The 25,086-nt window shown below is 30.6% G+C and overlaps 1 protein-coding gene and 1 long non-coding RNA gene across 5 annotated transcripts; both read left to right on the forward strand.

Moving 5' to 3' along the window:
• Positions 1-3,472: 3,472 nt before the first annotated feature.
• On the forward strand, positions 3,473-14,395 carry LOC120091558 (NAD(P)-binding Rossmann-fold superfamily protein). Of its 2 annotated transcripts, none has more exons than XM_039049650.2 (6): positions 3,473-3,713; positions 12,674-12,841; positions 12,969-13,186; positions 13,286-13,445; positions 13,732-13,891; positions 13,968-14,357. In XM_039049650.2, exons 1-6 carry the CDS (start codon positions 3,581-3,583, stop codon positions 14,116-14,118), a joined length of 990 nt encoding a protein of 329 aa, XP_038905578.1. In that variant the 5' UTR covers positions 3,473-3,580; the 3' UTR covers positions 14,119-14,357. The 2 variants fall into 2 exon arrangements, with proteins under 2 accessions (XP_038905578.1, XP_038905577.1); XM_039049649.2 differs by having other exon boundaries at positions 3,476-3,713; positions 13,684-13,891; positions 13,968-14,395.
• Positions 14,396-16,456: 2,061 nt separating this feature from the next.
• LOC120090502 (uncharacterized) lies at positions 16,457-23,761 on the forward strand. Of its 3 annotated transcripts, none has more exons than XR_005485562.2 (3): positions 16,613-17,080; positions 17,367-17,415; positions 23,360-23,761. It is a non-coding gene; the product is annotated as an uncharacterized LOC120090502 (long non-coding RNA). The 3 variants fall into 3 exon arrangements; XR_005485561.2 differs by having other exon boundaries at positions 16,614-17,080; positions 17,371-17,415; XR_005485560.2 differs by lacking the exon at positions 17,367-17,415 and having other exon boundaries at positions 16,457-17,080.
• Positions 23,762-25,086: the final 1,325 nt, after the last annotated feature.

Raw genomic sequence — 25,086 nt, forward strand, 5'->3', positions numbered from 1 at the left:
GTAATAGTATAAATAATCTAAATCGGTAATCATAAATTTTATTTAATCAACTGAGAGATTTACAACACCTTTTCTACCGTATTTTCCACTTCTATTTCTTCTCCTAATAACTTCGAATGGAACACTTTGTAAGCAAAATTAGTCTGTGAAGCTGTCTTTATCTTATCTGTAAATTTGTTTGGAACAATTTAAAGAGCACTCTTGGACAATCTTTGGACAAAGACCATTCATGCATGAATTAAGAAAAAAAACATATGTTGACACGAATCATACCCACGTGTCAAAAATTCCACAAAAGAAGGTTACAAAAAAAAAATTAAAACTATTTTACCCCAATTAAATTGCTTGAATTGGAAGGGAAGAACACAAACATGGAAGGCTAGTTGGGCTGGCTACATCTGCCTTCTGGCTTTCCAATTCTGTTGCATTTGCAGACACCATTTATTATAATTACAACAAACCAAACCATATATATAAAACCAAACCATATATAATATTGCCTGCCCCTAACACAAATGCTGAAATCACGGCATGTGAATTCTGATCACAACAAAAATGTTCAAACCACTTTGTTTTTATTTGTTCGCAGAAGAAATCAAGACCAAAACATGAGGAACTGGTTTAACCATAAAAATCATTCATTCACAAGTTTTTATTTTCATTCTTTAAATAACTTTATAATCTTATTATTAATATTATTATTAGGCTTAACCTTCGATGATATTTTGTTGGTATTATATTGATACTCTTATGAAAAAGAATCTTCTGTGTACATATATATTGAATCTATGTAAGTTAAAATTGTCGATAAAATTAATATTCGATTAATTTTATTTTTTTTTCAATACTCGACCTTGTTAATAATATTTGTAAAAGTATTCGCAATGGTAGATCTAATAATGTGGCACTAAACTTGATCAAATCATGAATTTAAGGTATTAACTATCACTGAAATGTTTCAAGTTGGTGATTAACTATTTTAAAGTATTCAACTTGGTTTAATTAAATTTAATCAGTTAAATTAAAAGTTGTGTTTCAACTTTTGACTTATTAGATATTTTTAGAGTCTAAAGACCAAATAAATACGAACTTCAATGTTCAAAGATTAAGTTTGTAATTTAATCAAAAGTATACCAACATGTCAATATAGGAAGGGTATTAGGGGTATTCTTTCTCAAGTTGCGATTTGAGAAACCATGAACTAGAATAGAAGAACTTGCCTCACCTATGAATAAATATTTTGTAGTAATCTTATTGGATCATACATCTTTCTTAGTATTTTCTAGATAATAGGTAGGAGCATAAATTGAAACATTTTGGAGTTATAAAGATAATGGTTAATACGAATAATAAAAGCTCTGTTATAGCAATTTATGTACATTTAATATACTCTATTGATAGATGAATACATAGAGTTGAACATAGTAAAATAAGAAATTGAAAGATTTCATTGAAATTGATCGTTTGGATATTTTCTGAAAAGCTAATCATAGGTTCTTCTCTTTATCAAAACAATGGGAACGTCATGCGCATTATGAAGCTTATTGAAGAGATGAAATATAACCAAGATATATCATTTTTTATTAGAGATTAAATTGATCATCAAAAGAAGAATTAGGTAAAATATTTAAGATATATTCTGAAAAAATATGACTTCCATCAAAGAGAATCATAGAATCGAAAATGAAGTTCTCATGAATTAGTAATTGCATACATCAATGTTCATCAATTTGATGGAAGCTCTTCTCTTCTTACTGCTGCAAACTAATGTTCAAAATCAACTCTTTTTTTTTTTTTTTTTGTAATTACTATATTTTCCACAGTTGCTTTAAATTAGAGAGCTTTTTTCTAGTTCTCTCCATGTACTTTTTTTTTTTTTGAAATGAAATATTATAAACCTAATTGAGATATCTAAGTGTACCTTCTAATTTACTCTTTATCTTGTTTGTAAAAGAAGTATGGTATAAGATTGATAAGATTTCAAACAAAAATAACACTCAAATCAAAGTGATGCATGTGTCACAATTTGTGAGCTTTGACCAAATTATTTAATGGCTAATTTGTGCATTTAATAAAACTTAAATTAGTGAAAATTTTGATATTAATAAACTTAGTAAGATTACAAGGAAAACTTTTAAAGGTCTTTTTTCTTCATTTTATTGAATTATTAAAAATCAAATATATGATAGAAATTGTACACTTAATTGACCAACAACATGTTTGGTAGATAATTTAAATTTTGTTTTATGTTTTTTTGATTTACTAAGTTCACTGAATCTATTTTTGATAGATAGTCTGGATTTTATTTTCGATAACTGTTTCCAGATTTTGTATTCTAAACTGACAAATTTTAGAAACGACATTTTTATATTTTTAGTGCATCCTGATTTTAAAATTGAAAATTTAAAATGCAGAATTATATTTAAAAAGATATAAAAACATAATAAAACTCGATTATTCTTGTCAAACTCAAATATGTATTATATAATATATTATAAATATATGGTATAACAAAATAATAATAATACAAAAATTTTAACATGGAACAAGTTCATAAATTAATTAGTAATACTGTATATCCAACCAATACTTAGTAACTATAATTATTTTTTATTATTTAAAAATATATTATTAAACACACATTGAAAACCGTTAGAATTGAAATTTAATTTTTTAATCAACTACCAAACATGCACATATTTGAAATTATGAAATACAATTTTTTCATCAAATTTGTTATTTTAAAATTGCCTATCAAACCAACTCTAAATTGTTGAGATAGACTTGAAAAGTTTAGACCAAGAATAAGTTTCAAGATAAAAATTGAAACTTACAGACCCCGTTTGGTAACCATTTTGGTTTTGGTTTTTGTTTTTGAAAAATTAAGCATATGGATACTACTTACACCTCCAAATTCATTTCTTTATTATCTATATTTTACCTATAATTTAAAAAATCAAGTCAAATTTTGAGGACTTAAAAAAATAGCTTTCAAAAAGTCTTTTTGAAATTTGGCTTAAGAATTTAACCATCGTACTAAAGAAAAAAGAGGGAAAATATTTTAAATTACAAAACGTTTGAAAATATTTACAAATTATAAAAAATCACAGTTTATCTATAATAGACCGCGATAAGCTACTATCCGTGTTAATATGTGTCATGATAGACACAATAATAGTCTATTACAGTCTACCATGATCTATTGTAGATAGATAGTGATTTTTTGGTTTATTTTCTTATATTTGAAAATAACCCAACGAAAGATTCAAATGATAGTAAAAAGTGTGGGTGAAATATGTTTAATTTTCAAAAGCAAAAACGAAAAATTCAAATGGTTACCAAATTATTTTTTAAAAAGCTGTTCCGTAGCCCTTTCCAAAAGAGAAAAAAGAAAAAACGTTTTCCCCATCTAGGCCGTTTGCCTCTTGTACACGTATAAAGCAAAGGATGCGTAGCTTGTTTTGTTTTGTTTGACAAAATAATCTGCATATCAGAATAAATTAAAGGGAAAATAAAAGGGGGCTTTTGATTTAGGTTAAAAAAAAAAAAAAAGCAGTAGTTTTAGCAGAGAGAGAGAGAGATGGAAGAAGAAGAAGGGTTAAATTTAGGAAAAACATACTGCGTAACTGGTGGCACTGGCTTCATTGGCTCTTCGTTGGTTAACCTTCTTCTTCAAAATGGCTACAAAGTTCATGCCACTTTTCGAGATCCTGGTTTGTAACTCTTCTCCAATTTTCTCATTTCTCCCTTTAATTAACTTTCTCTTCTTTAATTTCTTTCCAATTGTTTCTTCTTTTCTTTTCTTTTCTTCATTCTCTTTCTGGTTTTCTCTTATCTCTATTCCCTTCTTTGTTTTGCTGTGTGTGCTCGAGTTTATACGCCTCGTTTTTTTAGGAAACAGACTTGTTTTATGAACTATCTCATTTTTTATTTTCAAAGTTTGAAAGTCGATTCTTATGTTTATACAAGTTACGAAATTGTTAATTAAAGAATATAAAATCGTAAAAAGAATCAACACACAGATGTACGTAGTTCATTAACGATGTGTTAGCTACATCCTCGAATTTGGATCAACTCCATATTTGGTTGTTTGAAGCTTCAATAAACAAATTTAAGGCGTTCCTACAATACATACTGTTAAATGATATAATAATATAAATTTGTGTAAATGGGTGGTATTAAAGAGATGACTTCTTTTGTTTGGATTTGTCTATTCATTATTTTGGGTTTCAACTTCTTGTTTGTATTCTTAACAACTTTATTTTTTAAAAAAACTTTTTAATTTATTTTATATATTATTTTACTGTGGAATTTTACATTTTCCAATACCTAGATTTATATATTATTTTAACTTTGAATTTTGAAATGATACCATTCATATATTATTTTCAATTTGGATTCTAAATTTTGCCATATGATTTTTTAAATTTGCAATATTTTATTATTTTGAAGTTTTCAACACGTATATTTATTTATTATTTTAAACTTTAAATTTATATGTTTCAGTAGGAATATTTTTGCATTAAAATCCATGAAAATAATTATTAAAAGTTTACATTATCTATAACAAATAAAGTCTCAGTGAAAATTTAACAACAATAATACAAGTATTTTTTTTCTTTGAAATGTTACCCAATTTTGATTTTTCACTAGATTCATTCAACTTAAATAATGTCTATTTAAATCCGACTCAATTACATTAATTTAGCAATGTAATAGTTGTAAAATAATGAAGCACATATAAATATACATATTAAAAAGTGAAAATGAAAAATAAAAATAATATACTGTGTTACTTTTAATATTATATAATTATTATATTTAAACTATTAAAACAGAGAAAAGTAAGAAAAGAAATATAATAAACACCCAAAATAAGAAATTTTTATCCAATATATTTTTTTCTCAAAGAAAAAAAAAATAGTTACCAAACGTATATTCTCGTTTTTAGTTCTTGAAAAACACAAAAATAGAAAATAGAAAACAAGAAAACATGAAAAAGAAGACAAGATTCGGAAAATGTTATTAAGTCCCTTCGCAATATGCAGCTTTTTAATATGTCATTTTTATTATTTCTTTAATTTTTTTAGTTTTTTATTTTAAATTAAATTATAGGTTAGGTATAAAAATAGATTACCAAATATGTTATTAAACTAAATTTTTGCATTGATAAGTTGTAAACTTTAAAAAATTTATTGTATTTAATTCTCGAAATTTAAAGAGGTTGTATCAATAGCTATCTTTAATTTTGAAGTCTAATTAAGTATGTATTTTATACATTTTTTTTTTAAAAAAAATATTATTTTATTAAACATGGAACTAAAATTTTGAAATTATATTAAACACAAAATTAAGATTCGTGAATTTTATAGGATCGAAATCGGATCGAAATCTTAGACTTATTATCTGGATTTTGAACTTATTATCTAATAAAATGATTATTAAAATTTTAAAAACAGTTGTAATTTATTATATTAATTATTCTAATTTCGTAACATCAATTATTTTATTTTTAATTAAAAAAAATCGAACAAATAAAGTATAATCCGTCATGAGGTTAAGTGCAAGTATGAAAATTTAAAATTATGTAAAGGACACAAGTAGAAAAATAATGATTTATTGTACCTTACTTTGCTCTTCATATAGTAAAGATAAAAATAATAATAATAATAAATCTTATGAGTGAATAATTAAAATTTTATGATGATCTAATAAACTTATTTTAATGGTAATTGACACATCTTATTTTTTAGATGTTGAAGTTCGATTTTCATCCCTACAAATATTATCCAAAATAATTTAGGTAATGATCAGTTGAGCTTAGATTATACTTATATTCCAGTCCTTTTTGTGGTAAATTTAGGAAAATTTTTATTGAATAACTAGGTGAGTTGTACGAAGATAAGTACAGCTCAGCCAATGCCTAAATATTTATTAAATTATTTAGTGATGTATTATCGATTAAAGAATGGAGATAGATTGTCTAAAATTCTTTTCCAACATTATATATTCTTTTCTAAGAAAACCATAAATCATCTATGAATCAAGGTACAATTTCTTTCCACCTATGCCCCAACTTTAAGAGAGATAGTGGTAACCCCTCGTTAAAAGGTCTACGCACCTTTTTTTTTCCCTTGAATTTAATAGAACTTTCTCCATAGCCATTAAAAAAATGGTAGTAAATTGCAACCTTCTAACGAAATGATATGATTAAGTCGACTTTTGATCTATAAATAAAGTTGATTCTTTTTTCATTAACATATTATACATTAATGTCAATAAGAACATAATTCAATTGGTACAGTATTCATACTATTAATCTTGTGGTCAAACTCCTTTGTCTCAATTAAAAAATATATATATTCTTTTATCTCACAAAAGATCAATTTAACTTCACCAATTTAAATTTTAAGTTAGATTGTGATTAGAATCGTTTGATAATGTTATCGTATTTGATTTTTAGTTTTTTTGTTACTATTTTTCTTCTTAAACAAATTTATTTGGTAATTATTTTTGCTTTATGTTGTTAAACATGTTTCTAAATGTTTCTGTTTTATTTTTTTATTTTTTATTATTTTTTTATATAGTAACATTCCATATATAAAATCAAAGTTGGTGTTTTGTTTTATTGGCACGCGTGGGATGGCCCGTGTACTCATTCTCCTCCTTAGGTACAAACCCGATCAAATTGTTTGCTTTTTTTTTCCATTTATTTATTTCTTAATAATCTAATGTACATTTTGTTTTCTAAATTTTAACCTTTTCAAAATGTAAATTTGTATATTATATTGAATTTTTTTTAAGTATCACTAGAACAAAACTAGGAAGAACTAGAAGAACAACAATCCGCCTCAGAAAACCGACAAATCCAAGCGAGAAAATTATCCCACCACCCGTGAGTACAAACCTCACTAATTGCCCATGATACAAAACGGTTAGCCACTTGATGTCGTGACCGATCTATATGCTGATATAGCCCCACATTGACACCTATACTAAGTTCTAGTGTTTTTTCCCACAAGGATCCTGATGCCAAACAAATTTATCTCTTCTCCCTTCACTAATTTTATTGTAGTCAGACCATTAGACTCCACGATAATCGAATAGAAATGGTTGGATGCAATAACCTTCCATCATCAACATAAAGGGTAATGATAAGCAGATTACCTTCTTTTTTTTTTTTTTACATATAATGCATACTCATATGAACATTGTATGAACTTGTTCTTTTTGAAGTAAGTATCAATTCAAGTGTTCCATGCTCGAGGTGCTTGCTTTAACCCATAGAGCGCCTTCTTTAGTTTCAATATTTTCTTTTCCTTTCCAGATTTCATATATCCAGGGGGTTGCTCCACATAGACTTCTTCTTCAAGAACTCCATTTAAAAATACTAATTTTACATCCATTTCATAGATAACCCACTTAAATTGTGCAGCTAGAGATAAAAGAAGTCGAATTATCTCCATTCTTGCAACTGGAGTAAAATCTTCGTCATCATTGATTCCTACTTTTTATCTATAACCTTTTGCAACTAGACACGCTTTGTACCTTTCAATCTCACCTTGGGTATTCATCTTCTTCTTGTATACCCATTTTACACCAATGGGTCTAATCCATCAGGCAATTCCACCAAATCCCAAGTTTGTTTCTTTCAATTGCTTTTATCTCTTCATCCATTGCGGCTTTCCACTTTTTGTCTCTTATGGCTTCTTCAAAAGCAATGTTCTTCGAGTCTGCTAATAAGCAAACTAGGTGTACTTCATCGGTTGAGTCGTATAGATCTTGTAGACTCCGCATCCTAGGTTGACTCGACCCTTCAACTTCATCAGATATTTGAGAAGTCATTGGAGTATTTATTGGTGCAATTCTCAATGACTCTCCTTGTAATGCCTTCTTTTGATTCTTCCAGTCCCACACGCTTTCTTCATTCACTTGAATGTCGCTACTTACAATCACCTTCATTTTAATTGGATCAAATAATTTATAAGCCTTCGTCTTCTCGTCATACCTAATAAACACATATTCCTTACTCTTATCATTGAGTTTGGTTCTTTAGTCTGGTACTTCGCATAGGCCACACTACCAAATACTCTAAGGTGTGAGACGGTTGGTTTATGACCACTCCAAGCCTCTTGCAGTGTTTGATTCACCAATTTTGTATGTGGACATCGGTTTTGCGCATACACAGTGCATTGTACTGCTTCCGCTCAGAATTCCTTTGGCACGTCTTTACTCTTCAACATTGATCGAACCATATCAAGGATCGTTCGATTTTTCCTTTCTGCAATGCCATTTTGCTAAGGTGAATATGGTGCAGTAAAAAATCTTTTGATACCTTGTTCCTCAAAATAATTTGTGAAAGTAGTTGATATGTATTCTCCACCTCTATCTGACCGTAAAGCCTTGATGTAAAGATTTATTGTCTTCTCTACCATCACCTTGAACTTTTTGAATACTTCAAATGCTTCTGAATTTTCCTTCAAAAAAAATAAACTCGTGTCTTTCTTGTACAGTCATCAATAAAGGTAATAAAATACCTTTTCTCACTGAAAGATTTCGGAGTGATTGGGCCATATATGTCTGTGTGTATCAACTCAAGAGGTCTCTTTGAAGAATATTTTGCTTTCTTTTGGAAAGTTGTCCTTACTTATTTGCCAAGTACACAACCTTTATAAAACTTCTTGGTATAATCCATTTGGTAGCCCATGGACCATCTCCTTCTTTGCTAACTCTTTTAGTCTACCGTAGTATAAGTGTCTAAACCGTAAGTGCCATAAGAATGCTTTGTCCTCCATGTTGACTTGTAAACATCTCTTTTGTATGTTCTTCAGGTTGAGTTTGAACATCCAATTCTTCCCCATCTCAATGTGTGCGAGCACCTGATCATTTTTGTCCTTCAAGTGCAACATTCGATCTTTCATGAAGACCGAACATCCTTTCTCCAATAACTGCCCCATACTTAGAATATTACTCTTTAAGTCATGTACATAGTAGACATCCTCCATAGTTCCTTCTTTTCCATTCCTTTTAGAAAAACATATTTTTCCTCGACCTTTGACTTGAACCTTTGATGCATCTCCAAAAGACACATGTCCATCTTCTATCTCTTGCATATCAACAAAAAGATGTTTATGTCCACACATATGGTTGCTTGCACCGGTGTCAAGATACCACACCATGTCACTTTCTGGAGTGATGCCTTTATGGGCCATCATGAGAACACCGTCATCTTTGGTCTCATCTTCTGCGACTAAGTTTGTGTTTTCTTCCATCTTCTTCTCGGCATAGCAATCTTTTGCGTAGTGTCCATATTTTCTACAATTGTAACACTCGACATGATTTGAGTGACCACCTCGTCCATGCCAATTTAGTTGGCTCGTTTCATCTTTCTTTTCATTGTTGTTTCCACGATCACGAACTCTGTCGCGACCAGAACTGTGACCACCATGACCACATCCTCTTCCTCGGTTGTGTTGCACATACATTGCATTGTCTTCCTTGATAGTCATCTTTGTTTGTAAGGCCTTTTCCAAGACCTCTTGTTTCTTTTTCTTATTTCTTTGTTCATGTGCTTCAAGGGAACCTGCAAGATCATCAATATTCATTTCTTCCAAATTCTTTGACTCCTCGATAGCACATACCACATTCTCAAAATCATTTGTTAATGATCGAAGAATTTTCTCCACAACCCTAGCATCTTCAAGAGTTTCTCCATTGCATTTAAGTTGATTCACCATCGTTTAAACCCAGGTGATGTAGTCAGATACTCCTTCTGACTCCTACATTTTCATGGTTTCCAATTCACCTTGAAGAGTTTGGAGCTGCACTTATTTGACTCGATCAGCACCCTTGAAAAACCTTCTCCAATGTGTCCCACGCTTCCTTCGATATCTTTGCACCTGGAATTTTCTCAAAACCTAACTCATCCACAGCTTAGAACATGAAATAGAGAGCGGTTTTGTCTTTCATGCACATCTCTTTTATCGCCCTCAATTGATTTGTTGTCGGATTTGTAATTGAAGCCTCATCTTCAAGACCTTCTTGGACTACTTCCCATGTGTTTTGAGCACCGAGCAAGGAACGCATTTGAATGTTTCAGTTGTCATAGTTTATCTTGGATGAGTCGTGGTAAAGGCTTCTGTCCCAACATTGTGCTCCCATGGTTCGACATAGCTCTGATACCAAATTGAAAAAAAAAACAAAAAAAGATTTGAGTGGTGGAGCTTTTTATTGAAGAGAGAAAGAATAAAGTATGGACACTAATACTCAATCTTCTATTGAGTGGTGGAGCTTTTTATTGAAGAGAGAATATATAGTCTCACAAAATGTCTCCCTAAATTCTTCAATAAATCACTAATAAAAGCAAATGAAATAGATTACAATAATTAAGACAAAATATCAAAAGTTGTAGTAATTCTTGACCCTTCGTTACTCAAACTGCCATAACTTTTTATAGAAAACACTAAACGACTTGAGACTTGAACCATCAAAAAGTACACACCCAGAGCATCAAAGTCCATAGGTCACATATTTAATTTAGATAACGTTTAACCTTTCAAATGCCTGCTAAAAACCACCTAAAAACTTGACAATTTGAGTTTAATACTCAACATACCTGTATTCCTGCTTATCATAACACAGACTTATCATAATTCACAACCTAACCAAATGCAAATTCATAAGTAGACAAAATTCTCTTAATGGGCTGTTTGGTTAAAGGGAAAAGAGGGTGGGAATGGGAGTGGGCTTACAAAGCCCATGTTTGGTTTGTGGGCTTTGTTTATTTATCTTGGAAAAGACATTTCGCATCTTTTAGCCACATAAGTGTGAGTTTTCACTTCTTCTTCCCCTTCCTACCACCATTTTCACTTCTTCTTCCCCTTCTTACCACCATATAAATGCTTATTTTGTCTATGTTTAATATTTATACTGTTATATTTGATTTTTGGAATAAAATATAGTGCAGTGACTTACGGTTGTTTTTAATAATTGCATAATAAAAATAAAACTGCACAAATTAATTATTTAAAATCAATTAAGGAATTTTTTTTTATTAGTTATATGCTTTATAATTGCACAAAATTTTGAAAGTGATCATACAATTTAAACAAAAATAACATTTACTTGGTGATCTAATAATATTCCCATGCAACCCAAAACACATGTATTACTAGGAAAAGTAGATAACATTTCCTACACAACCAAACATAATTATCTTTAATTCCCATACATACTATTCCCAGACATTGTTTTCCCAAACACAACCAAACATAGTCATCCTTGATTCCCAGTAATTTTATTCTCAGACATATAATTCTCAGGCATCCGATATTGAAAAAACCTCAATCCAAACGGCCCTTAATAGTCATACAACCTAACTCACTCACCCTAAATAAAACAAGACTATATCAACATATGATAGAAATATCTATACAGTATATTTATGTATTATTTATTTTAATTCTAAAATTTTAATTTCATATTTTGCATTTTAATGTTTAATACATTTGGAACCAACTAGAATTTTGCAACATATAAATTTTGTTTACTATATAGGTATGTAGCTCCACTTTAATATTTTAAACTATAACATTTATAAGTAATATAATTGGGTTGGATATGAGTCCATTCTATTTAAGGTGAAGACTCGTGTAAGATATAACATTGCATATCAAATTTGGACAATATTTAAATAATATAATTAATTGTATTGCTGTTTTAAATTTTGCATAAGGGCCAACAAACAAAGCAAAATATTTTTGTTAAAAATAGGAACGACGTATAAAGTAAATTAGCAAACTATTAGATGATATACAATTATGTTTACCTTTATCTACTAGTTTAAGTTTTTGGATCAATTGGTGATTTAAGATGATATCAAATCCACAAGTGAGATGAAGTATTTGCCTTAACCCATTAACTTAAGTTTTTGGGTCAATCGATGATTTAAGATGGTATCAAAGCTCATAAAAGTAAACTTTAAAGAGGCACTATCATGTTGAGAATCCCACATTGGAAAAACTAAGAGATCTCACACTCTTTCTAAGATAGATAAGCTATTCCTCTCATTCTCATTTAATTTTGAGATGGAACCCCATATTATCATATATGGTATCAAAGCCCAAACAGGTATTCAGTCAAATAAACAAGAAATTGATCCGATGAACCCAAAAGAGGCACCAGCAAGTGATCTCTACTCTTCATAAGATAGATAAGCTACTCCTCTTATTGTCTATTGATATTGAGATGGAACCTCATACTATCAAATATGAATAAAAAAAAAATTGAAAGAAACTAGTCTTTGTAGCTTCTAAAACTCAGTCCCAATTTTATAGAGATGGAATAGGTTATCAAATAACTTTGTTTCTCAAAAAATGAAGAACAAAAAGGAACGACCTTTAGTAATTACTATTATAAGTTCCATGTTCAATGAGTTGAAGAATAGGATAAAAGAATTATACAAATTTCAATAGCAATTACTTAGCCACAATCCCAATTCTATGCCTCTAATTCATTATAATGCACTTACAATATATTCCATTTATTGTGAATCCACGAGAATATGTCGGGAATGATCTTCTAAGTGATCAAAATAGCGTGTTTAACACTTGTAAAGTCATTCCGAACAGTTTCTAAATTTCTTAGACTAAACTTTTCTCATCAAATGCTGCAGCAAAGTCTATAAAGTTATTATCTTCGTGGAGGGGCACTGACCGTTTACGATGGTTCAAAGCCGATCTGCGAGAAGAAGGAAGCTTTGATGAAGCTGTAAAGGGGTGTGATGGTGTATTTCATGTTGCTGCTTCAATGACTTTCGATGTTGATCAACAAGACAACACTGGTAAGCTCTTTTAAATTTGTGGTTTTTCACTTCATATATATATATATATAAGAAGATGATTAGGTATAATGGATTGGAGCATCTCTTTTTAATTTTTTTTGTCTTTTCTCTCTAAAAACTTTTGAAGAGGAATATGTTCAAAAAAATGTGATCGACCCAGAAATTAAGGGGATCATTAGCCTTCTAAAATCTTGCTTGAAATCTGGATCTGTAAAGCGAGTTGTGCTCACGTCGACGATTAGTACTCTCACTGGTAAAGACGCGGATGGAGAACGAAGGGGTTTTGTTGATGAATCATGTCAAACTTTTGTAGATCAAATATGGAAGAACAAACCAAGTGGTTGGGTAAATAATGTTTCATATAACTAATTTGTTGCATTGTCTTAGTTTCCTGCCTAATTTATGAAACTCTATTCTGACTCTATCTCTCTTTGGTTGTCACAGATTTATTCACTTTTAAAGCGTCTAAGTGAGGATGCAGCATTTAAATTTGCATCTGAAAATGGCATTGACATTGTCTCAATAATTACAAGCACTGTTTCTGGTCCATTCCTCACCTCTTATATCCCATCGAGCATTCAAGTTTTCACTGCGCCGATAACAGGTAAAAACTTTCTACATTTTTTTATTCAACTGCAGAAAGTATTCAAAATACATGATATCAAAGAAGATCTCATGCTTCAATTCTCTAACATCATTTTCTCTCCATTTAATATTAATAACTATTTATTCGGCCTCGTACAAAAGTCACCCTAAGGTATTTTAAGTTAGTAGTGATTTGACAATATTAAAGCAAATAAAGATAACAAAATGAAGTGATGGAACTATAATCACTTGTATAGGCGATCCCCGCCTCCTTATGATACTATCAAATGTGCACGAAAGAATAGGATCGGTTGCTGTTGTACACACCAACGATATATGCAGAGCTCACATCTTCCTAATGGAGCATGAGAACGCCAAAGGTCGATACCTATGCTGTGTTGGAAGCTGTGCATTGTCGGAGTTGGTTGAACGACTATTGCTACACTATAGTGTGAACTTGCAAGGGTAATGTTCGCTTCGAACAGCGGAATTGGATGTAGGGATATAGGGAGCTGACATGGTTTTGTTATTTGTTGTGCAGATGTGTTCATTACAAGAAAAATTGGATGCCTTCTGAGGTTTCTAACAAGAAGTTGAAAGATTTGGGGTTTAGGTTTGAGCATGGAATAGATGATATAATAAAGGATACAGTTGCTGCTTGTGTTGAATGTGGCTTTATATCTCCTACTTAGAAGGAAGTTGCCATTTTTCTACAGCTTGGACAGAATGGGGTTGTAGATGTGACTATCACATTTATATCAGCCAATATATTAAATAACAACTCTCTAATGTCCCAACAAGGAATATCGTATATGTTGTCGTAGAGGTTTAATAGTATTTTCGAAATGCTGATTATATTATTGCAAGTTTTGGACTTTTCATAGCATCTTTTTTATGCAATAAAAATGATAAAAATTTGGTTGTGATACAATGCTAGAAAATACATACTATAGCATTTTTAGGCTGCTATCATAGTTGATCTTATTCAAAATACTTGACTTTTAATAATTTTTTTCAATTCTGCAAGAAAAGCTATAGAAAAAAAATCCATATTCGATTGCATAATTTTAACAATGGTAACTTTTCATTGTGTTAGCAAAATATGGTAGAATTGTTTTCTAATAGCAATAAAAAAATGTTATAGAAATATATCATACCATTTTTAGTCTTGCAACGATAGCAAATGTTGGTACAGTAGGTGACTTTTTAATAACATTGTTTTTTTATACATATTTTGTTCCTATTGAACATTTGTACCATTTTAGAATGGTATGTAATAGTTTTATAGCATTTTCATTTAAGTAACAAATTGCTTCTAATATCATTGTAAAATCACTACAACAAAAATGGATTTCCATGATAAGGGTATAGCGAAATTGAGAGGAGGAAAAAAAATGTCATAAATGAAAAAAAAAAAAAAAGCCCGTTTTTGGCAGGAAAAATCACAACATTTGGACCTTTGTTCTTTTATAGCAATTTTTCAATGACACCTATTTATGATATTTATTAATTATGTCACTACGTGCTCTCGATGATACGGAGTGATCAACGTCCTCAAAAAGGAATTTATTTGAAAAGAAAATAAAGGGAGTCGCCAAAACATGTCGCCAAAAAATTTTTTTATGCTGTAATTGGACACTGAAAAAAGTAAATAATGTTTTAAATAAAAATCAACTAAAATGGTCTGCGAAAAACTAAAGTTGGGTTCATGAGTCATTTGTGTAAGAGAAAGGTGTTAGCACCCCACAATGCTCGTTTAGAAAATGGTTACCAAATTTTAAATGTTGAATTGAAAATGTTCTTTAACGAAATTCATTCCGGGAATAATAAGATATTTTCAAAATAATATCTAATTTTACACCTGGTTTCTCTAATATTTTGAGTTGTGATCCCATAAAATAACTGAAAAAATTTTCATAAGTTAGACTATATTATAATTGAGTAAAAATTCCTCACCTCAAGAAATTGAGAAGAAATTACACTTTCTCAAATCCATCATAAGTAATTTTTTTAACAAATAATTTAAAAAAAAAACATTAATTAAATTCGTCTTTTCTTGCGATCAAATCTTGACTCCCAAAGATATGACACATCACCTCAAGAACTCTAGAAATTCGTATTTTCACTTTTTCTAGATTTCATCATATGAAATTTTTTTTTTAAGGAAAATGGTCGATAATATATTACCTTTATTAAAATAAATCCAAATACACAAAAGAAGATTTTGCAAAAACCTTCTTGTTAAAAAAAATGTTATGAGAAAAAAAATATAAAAATCATTATAAAAATGTTAAGTTAGAAATTAAAATTAATGAAAACATTATAAAAGCAAAAAATAATAAATAAAAATAATAAAAATAATAAATAAGAATAAGAATAACTTGAGCATAATAATGGATTAAAATAACATAAACGAGCATATTAAAATTTTAATAAAAAATATTGGAGTTCAATCTCAAACTTCCAAAGAATCGACTCTTCATCTAAAATATTCTAGAAAATTAGACTCTCAATTTTCTAGAATTCACCGACAATTAATCTTATTTATTTATTTATATTTTTTTTTTTTTTGAAAGAATTGTGAATTAAAAAATTAACTCCAATGAAATTTGCAAAATGGCAAACATGAACTCAATTGATGACATAGTGAATACATCATATTTAAATCAAATAAGATGATAGATTAAAAGATGCTAAGTCAAAGACATAAATGTAGCGATCAATTAAAGTTGGATAAATTAGTATGAAAAGATGAAAGAGATAAAAACATAAAGTAAATAAAAAAACATTAATAATTTAAACTAGTAAACAAAAAAGAGATAAAAGATTATAGTAGAGTAAAAAAATAAAATAAAATTATGTTGATGGGATGGAAGAGGGAGAAGAATCAAGAATAATAAATCTAACCATACCCATAGAAATATGGGTGAAAGATTACATATTAATAAATAAATGAATAACAAATAAATTAAGAATCAAAAACAAATATGTCCAATTAAGTTAGAGTTTTTCTTATCTGTTGGACTCTTGAGTTGGTAGATGGGTTTTTTTTTAGGGCCACTTCCAGGAATAGCAAATTTTTTTTTTACTAATATTTAGTCTCTATACAACCTTTTATGATTTTGCAAAAATAACAAAATCTTCAAACCCAACCCAAATTTATTGATAGATTATATGAGAAAAAGTCGAAAATGCCCCAAAACATTTGAATCGGTTTGTCCAATTTTCATATTTAAGTTAGGGTTTGATTTCAACTTCTCCGATTTTCCATCAACACGATTTCTTCCACTTCTTCTTCCAACACCAATTTCTTCCAACTTTGATTTCGCTACTGATTTGATTTCGACGTTAACACCAATTTCTTCGTCCAACTCTGATTTTGTCAACACCAATTTCTTCTTCCAACTCCAATTTCTTCAACACCGATTTCCTCTCTTCCTCCTCTAATTTCTTCCGCTTCCTTCTGTAATTTCTTCTTCCTCTGAATTCTTTCTCTTCCTCCTCCGGTTTCTTCCTCTTTCTCCTCCAATTTCTTCCATTTTCTCCTCTGATTTCTTCCTTTTACTCATCTGATATCTCCCACATTGATTCTATTTCAGATTATACTTCTTCAGTTAGGGCAGTTGTTTTTTCTTCAAGTGCAAGAAGAATGAGGTGAGATTTTTAGATTAGTATACTAGTTTTGTACACATCATTGGAATAGTTTGTTGCATGTGATTTTTTGCTTTTGGAAAAATATCTAGCAAATACCGTTTGAGATTTCAATTGCTTTATGATTACTTTCTATTATGCGTCATCTGACTACCATGTAATAGATTTCTTCATTTTACTTTCGGTTGCTTTTTATTTTATTGTTATAATTGTTCTGTACAAATAACTTAGATTGCCATCTGATTACCATGCGATTGATATCTAATTATCTTCTGGCTTTTTAAACAAGGTAGTACTCACATGCTAGCCTGCTGATTTCCTTATGATTATCTTACACGGTTAGTCACATAGTTCATGCTATCTATTATGTGTTATCTGATTACCATGTAATAGATTTTTTTCCTTTTATTTTCAGTTGCCTTTTATTTTATTGGAATAGTTGTTGTTTAGAAGTTATTGAGATTGTCATCCGATTACCATGTGATTTATATCTTAAAAAAAATGTCTCATTACAAATAAAAATGGCCAAAGATAAAAATTTTCATCACAACAAAAATAGAATGTTGGGAGTGGAGGCTAGGGAAAAACTAGCATCACCGCAACAAAAAGTGTCAAAGGCTAGGGATAAACAAGTACCCCATGATAAATAAAAATGAGTTGGAGGCCAGAAATAAACAAACGTCATCACAACAATAATCAAACGATGGGGGCCAAGGATAAAACAATGGGGGCCAAGGATAAACAAGCACCATCATAATTAAAATATATATATATATTGGGGACTAGGAATAAACAAGTACCATCATAACAATAATAAAATTCTAGGGGCTATGGATAAACAAACAGCACCACAGCGGAACATAAATGTCATTCCTTAATGCATTTATGAATGTATATGCTTCTTCGTTATTTTATTCGTTTTCCTGTTATACTTCTCTAGATTCCTTTAAAAAGAAGAAACAAGTTAAAGCATACAAAGTAGTTTGTTTTCTTTTGAATACAAAAATGGTAATCAAGTACCACAGTCTAGAATTATAACCCAACTCCAATTTTTGTGACTGATGTTAATAAAGAAATTGTTTCCAAATTAGCTTGAGAAGTCACATTATGAGAAATTTTAGAAATACCTCAAATAAAAAGGAAGGGAAATGAGAAAATGAGTAAATTTGGTATATTGGGTTCTTATTGGAGAATAAATATTTACATATAGATTGGTAAATTTGGATTCACTATCAAATTTTTTCTTCACTACAATTACATTGTATATTTGGAGAATATTTTAATATGTAGGATAGCTTCTACAAGTTGGCACCAGAAAGCTCATCTCAGTTAAAGAAGTGAGAGATATTATATTGTCATTGCTTATTTATGCTGAAAATTGTGTTTTTTCCACTATATGTGAAATTTAATTTCTCATAAGTTTACTACTACATATGCATAGAGTTTGAATGGTTTTAGTAATAAAGTATGTTTTCAAATTGTTTGAAAATATGTTTAGCTTTACATAAATTCAATTTTATGTACGTTAAAAGTTAACACATCTAAATACTATACGAAGAAATTAAGGATTAATAAATCAAAAACAAAAAGACAAATTCTATTCTCCAGAAAAGATACTTGTCTTTGACAATTAAAGTTGATCTTCAATTTTAATGACTATTTCGAGTAATTCTCTAAGGGTTAGAGTTAAATTATTTTACCTGCTTAAAGATCATACCTTTCATGCAAATAGTGATTGGACCTAATTGGATATGTGACATAGCCAAAGAACATGTTAGGCCTACACATTCTGATCCAAGCGGTATGGTAAATGTAAGAGTAAGTTTGACATCATAAAGATGTCATCAATATGATTGATTAATATTTTGTGTAAAAGTATCTTCATATAATCCCATTTAAGTCTCATTTTCTTTTAAATGTTCGAAAGAAATTGGAATTAAGTTTAAATCAATTAGGTATGTCTATCAAGACATTATGATTAGAGAGTAAGTTTGACATCATAAAGATATCATCAATATGATTGATTAATATTTTGTGTAAAAGTATCTTCATATAATCCCATTTAAGTCTCATTTTCTTTTAAATGTTCGAAAGAAATTGGAATTAAGTTTAAATCAATTAGGTATGTCTATCAAGACATTATGATTAGACCATTATAGTTTGTACAGGAGTCTATTATACTACACCTAATTGAAAAAGATGGGATTAGATTCCATTTCAAGCATTAGATACAATTTAGGTGAAATTGTCAAGTAATAGGAGAAATTTGATCTTGTTAGACTTGGTCAAATCAATGATGAGTACCTTGCTAGACATAGTCGCATTTAAAAGTTACACACTATTGTCAAGCTCTACTTAGGACATGCTATAGAGATTGTATTTTGAACATTCTTTCTTCAAAAACTTTTTGAGAAGCAATTTTGAATAACAAAAGTGTTGTAAAACTAGTTTACGACATTTCAAGATTTAGGTATTTTAATATACTTGGATTGGAACAAACCCAATAAGTACATAAAGGTCGTCCTTCAGGAGTTACAAAATGGTCTTTTGTTCGATTTCAAATAAATAATGTATTTGTGTGAAAACATTGTTTTATTAGGAATGACTAATAAAAAGCTACAAACCTGTAAAAAAGTTAAATAATGTTGATGAACTAATTCCAAGTTAAACCACTTAATCGTTGACAGTTGTTGTTAACCACTGAATTGCAATTGAAATTCAAATAATTTCTAATAGTCAACTAGATAAGTCTTCATCATAGTGGGAGAGTTATAAGATAACTCAACTTTTAACAAAGACTTACTTGAAGTTAATGGAGACATGTTTGATGACAACCAGAAAACTTATTAAATTTCAAACATAGTGGGAGAGTTATGAGATGACTCAACCATTAAAATGACTTAATGGAAGTCAAGTTGTCATATTAGATAACAAGAATTGAAGCATGTTGACGAGAAATGGTATACCAAAGTCATAAACATGAGATAAAGTCTATGTACTTCATCTCAATTTGAATCCGTGGATATCCTTGATAGGGTACAACTCATATGATATGGATTTATCTACAAAAGAGACTTTAAAATGCAGAATATGAAGAAATAGATCTTCAGGGTAAGACTTTTGGCAAAAAGTGAAAACCAATGCTGCAACTGGTGAGAAAAATTAGATTTTGAGTCAATTTTCCACTTGTTGCTATAATGGAGTCTTTATGTATTATTTGATTCATTGTTGCATATGAGATATGTAAAGATGATTGAATTCTTTTTCGAAAATAATTTTAATGCATCTACACAAATTTGAAAATTTTCAAAAACTCAATAGCAAAAAGTATGCATAATTATATATATTCATTTGAGAAATGACTTACACAATTAGAATCTACGAATATATGGGTTTGATATAGTATCTACAAATCTCGAACCCTAGTTTCCCTACTTAAGTAAGTAATAAGTATGTTAATTAAGATCAAGGTTATGTTAAGGTAAAGTTGTAGGAAAATTTTAAAAGGATAAGAAGAGTGAGGGAAAAAAATTCTAAGTGTTGGAAGACTTGTACTCGGGTAGCTTAGTGGTAGGCAAAATAAGTAAAATAATGGCTAAGTGTTGAATAAATGTGTGGAGGCCATGGGCGTTGGTCTTATCTTTAGAGGTTAGGAAAACTTATTTCGTGGCTAAGTGTGGTCGCATGATGATGCTAGGCGTTGGAGTCGTGCAAGCCAAGGTGATTGAGTTGGACGCATGAGGACACCATCCGTTGATAAAGATTGTGCGACAACCAAAGGTTATGTAAAGGTTAGTGAAGCTTCCGGCCAAGGGTGTGCTATGCGATGACAAGAATGGGCGATGCTAGGCAACGCGTGGCTTGAGGCGTTGGCATGGCCGCTATCTAGTTGATGGGCAATTTCCAAGAGCTTGTCATGCGATGGTGAAGGACATGCATTGATCAAAGATCGTGAGAGGCTACATGGGCAAGGGTGCACGCATAAGAGTATGAAAGCCTTAGTTATTGGGGTTGCGCATATGCATTGATGTGTATGGGAGCAAGACACACAAGGTAAGATGTTGTCAAGGGGAAGTTGTGCTGTGGATGGGCGTACTATAAAGCATATACAGCTAAAGGTTGGTCGGTGTGGAAGCATTGTGTTTGAACTAGGTATTGGCCACAAACCTATGCGAGGTGAAGATGTAAGCATCAGAGCGTGAGCTGAGTAGTGGGGTATGCGTGCGACAAGGCAAGGCGTGTATACGATGGCGCTTGTTAAGAAGCCATGTGCTAAGGCTAAAGCTATGTGTTGATCAAAAGGATATACGGCCAAAGGACCAAGCGACAATAAGAGTGTGCTGCCTTGGGTGATGGGCATGTTAAAGCGTTGACTAAGTGAGCACTGTGAACAAGGGGAAGCCAAGGTGTTGGTCTTGAATCAAAGTGATGGATAAAGCATGCGTTGGTCTAGAAATGTGTGACCATAGGAGATATGCGTTGGCTCAAAGGTAAGCTATGCGTTGAAGGATGCTGATGAAAAAAGCTATGCGTTGAGGATTTAAGGAAAGCTTCCAACTTAATCACCCATTAAGGTGGCCATCTGTTGAGATTAGGTGAATTAAATTCCATTTAATGATGGAGGTGGCAGCTTAAGACTTAAGTTGAGCATGTAGATTTTAGTATAAATAGGAAGGGTTGAATTCATAAGGATGGTTTGGGCATTCTACTCGTGCAATTGAAGTGATTTTAAAGCCATCTTAAAGCTGAGTAAGTCTAGTTGATGAGGTAGGGCTGCCGGAAGGAAATCTCAAGGAATTGATCTAGAGATTGAAGAAATTACAGAAAGATCAAGATCTCAGGTAAGTCTGAGCCAGTGTTAAAGATTTAAAGTAATTTCTAAGGTAAGTTTGCTAAGACAATTTTGAATATGTTTTTAGAAAAAATTTCTTGAGAAAATTCTGGAAATTAAGTTATTTGAATTAAAAGTTGAATCTGGAAATGTTGAACAAGCAGACAGCTGTTTGGGATGAATAAGCAGGTAGTTAGATGGTCAGCATGTGTGCACGAGCTAAGATGAACATCAGCCTATGTGAGGTTGAGCGTGGGGCTAAGTAGGCAATCATAAGAGGCTTGAATACCTAAGGACAAGGTTGGGTGTTGGTGTGTAGCTTGTTGAATGCCTAGAACATGCGATGGACATTTGATGGTGGGTGATGGTGAAGTGTGTTGCCACCTAGCCAAACATAACTTCTAAAAATTTTCTAAGTGTTCAAACGCCTAGAAGGGTTGGCATTGGAAGGGTTGACACCAATGGGAAAAGCTTATCAACCCTAGGAGGATGACCAAGGCTGTGAGTGACTATAAACATTTTATAAATGTTTTGAATATTTTAGTTAAAAGTTTATTCTCATGCTAGCTTATTCTAAAAGAAAGTTTCAAAGCAAACCAAGTCTAGGAAAGATGCTAATGCATGCTAGTTGTAAAAGAGAGAGTTTCTAAAATATGTTTAAAATAATGATGTACTTAGTTATATGAAGCATGCATTAGTTGTTATGTTCTATGATACCATGACTACAATAAACTTGTTAATGGAAATATTTACTTAAAAGTTATAATGAGCTCGATCATACTAGTTTATAAAGATATAAAGTATGATTTCAGTTAATGAGCTTTTAATGTTTATGAGCATGTGTTAGAAACAAAGTTCTCATGAATGCTATGATGTACGAACAGCTCAAGACTGAAGTACTAGGAGAAAGTATCTGAGCTTAGTTTTAGTTATGATCCTTGACGACAGGATCCAGGTTATCTATACGTGCATGTATGACAACTATAAAGGTTTAGTTGAGGGGCTAAGCAAAAGGGGTTCTCCCTCATTTAAAGATCAGCATAGAGGGTTGAGCAAAAGGGTCTCTCCCTCACATGAAGATTGATTGTAAGATGATGGAAAAAGGGTCAACACCTTAGCCTAGGTTATGGTTGGGAGTTGAGCAAAATGGCCTCTCTCTCAACTAAGAATTTGTTTAAATATGTTTTCAGATATGTTTAAATGGTTTTATTTAAAGCCTAGGTTTTCATATGGGAATTGAACAAAGGGATTCTCTCTCAACTGAGGTTTAGATCAGTTATGTTTAAAAAAATATGTTTTTAAAATATACATACATGTTTGCTTGGCCAGTATTCAGTTTTCAATTTTCAGTTACCAGTTTTCAGTTTAAGCATGAGATTTATGCTAAATTTAAATTTAGTCACTCACCAAGCTAGTAGTTCACACCGTTTTTAAATGTTTTCCTTCCCCAGGTAGCGGCCATCTCCCCAGAAGATAACTACACTGTTGCTCTGCCACTCAAAGACTCCGGCTAAAAGTAAACTTTAGGTGTTGGTTCTGTTAATGTCTGTACACATGTTTTGGTCATATAAGAACTAGTTTAGTATGTTGAGGCCCATTGAGACTTGGGTTTATATGTGAGTTGCACATATGTTGTAATTGTAAAACCCTTTTGATGTTAAAAGTGCTAAAGCAGGTCAGTTAGGCCGTAAGTGCTTCAAAAGGGTTGGTAATTGTTGTCGTCACGCTCTCTTCCAAGTTAAGAGTGTAATCTAGGAGAGGGTGTGACAGTATCATACCCACGACTTTGAATAAATAATAATGTTCTTGTACATACAAGATAATTATTAAATATTAAGTGGAAATTTTTATCATTGATGTCTAATTACTCATTATGAATGAAGTAAAATTTCGATATAAAAGTTTGACTATCTAACCAATTTCAAATGGATGATTTGAAATGGTATTGTATATTAAATGTCCATATAGAGATTTTTAGGACATAATATTAAATTTGTCTCAAGTATCTTATATATACAAAAATTATTTGTTAAATGTTTGATGCAATGAATTCAAATAGAATCATAGTGTATCGTTCTAAAGTGAAGTTGATAAAGTCTAAGGAAAGTTTCTTAAGACACCTCAAGTGTTGAGAATATATGATTAATTATTTTCTTTAAGTAGGAGACAATTAATAAATGAGACTAAATTAGCATTAAATATACAATTGGTTAGTTATGTTGGTTAAATCCATGGTACGACCATTGAATATGAAAATTAAAACCTTCTCAAGATATCTATGTATGATGCGAAATTTATGTGTATGGAGTCAAAGACTCGATCTTTTACAAAATTCACTAAATCTTATAGAGATTTAGAGAAATCTATGTAAAGATTAGATTATCCTAAAATGGTGTAAAATAACATATAAGATAAATGTTTTTCCTATGAAGTAATATGAATAATTAGTATAGCTATAAAATATTCTTATAGATTTGTAAATTGTTTCAAATGTAAATCAGTCTATCACATTTTACTAAAATTTAGGACAATAGTAAACACTGATTTATAGGGTAAAGGAAGATTGAGAGAAAATGTCATGGTTGTGACCAAGAAGTTTTTTGTAACATCTTCATATTCTTCATTGCTAATAAGATCAACCTGAAAAATAAAACATAATAAACAAACATAATCAACTATGTGATCAATAATTATCATGGATAACTGACGGTAATTTTTACCTTGAAGCTTCTTGATGGGTTATGTTGATCGTGCAACTCACACTCGACCCAACTAGTCAAAACAATCTTCATTGAAAATTCTTATTTACTTCTTTCAGAAAACCAATGTGAAAAACAGTTGTCTAATGAAATCAAGTAATGATGCAATAGAGAACTCTCTAAACTCTTTCAAAACATTATTCAAACACTCTGAAATATGTGTAGTCGTCATTTTATACCATATTCTCCTAAAATATGCATGTGCCCACTTTTCAAAACCAACTTTACTGAGATATTCCTGAATAGTAGGATATATCGATTCCATCCATTTCATATACAACTCAAAGTTATCAATTGTATAAGCTTTTGCACAACTATAAAATATCTTATCAATTAACAAATTTTTATAAGTCAACTTTATATTTTGCAAAAGGTATCATATACAAACAGAGTACTCAGCAATTGGAAAAATGCTCATA

This window comes from Benincasa hispida, chromosome 11 (assembly GCF_027475165.1).
Source record: "Benincasa hispida cultivar pf3 chromosome 11, pf3_genome.v1.1, whole genome shotgun sequence".
In the NCBI taxonomy this organism is placed as follows: domain Eukaryota; kingdom Viridiplantae; phylum Streptophyta; class Magnoliopsida; order Cucurbitales; family Cucurbitaceae; genus Benincasa; species Benincasa hispida.

Bases quoted from the DNA above. Each gene is read 5' to 3' on its own strand.
- LOC120091558 (XM_039049649.2), top strand. From the start codon at position 3,581: ATGGAAGAAGAAGAAGGGTTAAATTTAGGAAAAACATACTGCGTAACT. The intron at 12,842-12,968 runs GTAAGCTCTTTT...AAACTTTTGAAG, and splicing joins TGATCAACAAGACAACACTG to AGGAATATGTTCAAAAAAAT. The intron at 13,446-13,683 runs GTAAAAACTTTC...TCACTTGTATAG, and splicing joins TTTCACTGCGCCGATAACAG to GCGATCCCCGCCTCCTTATG.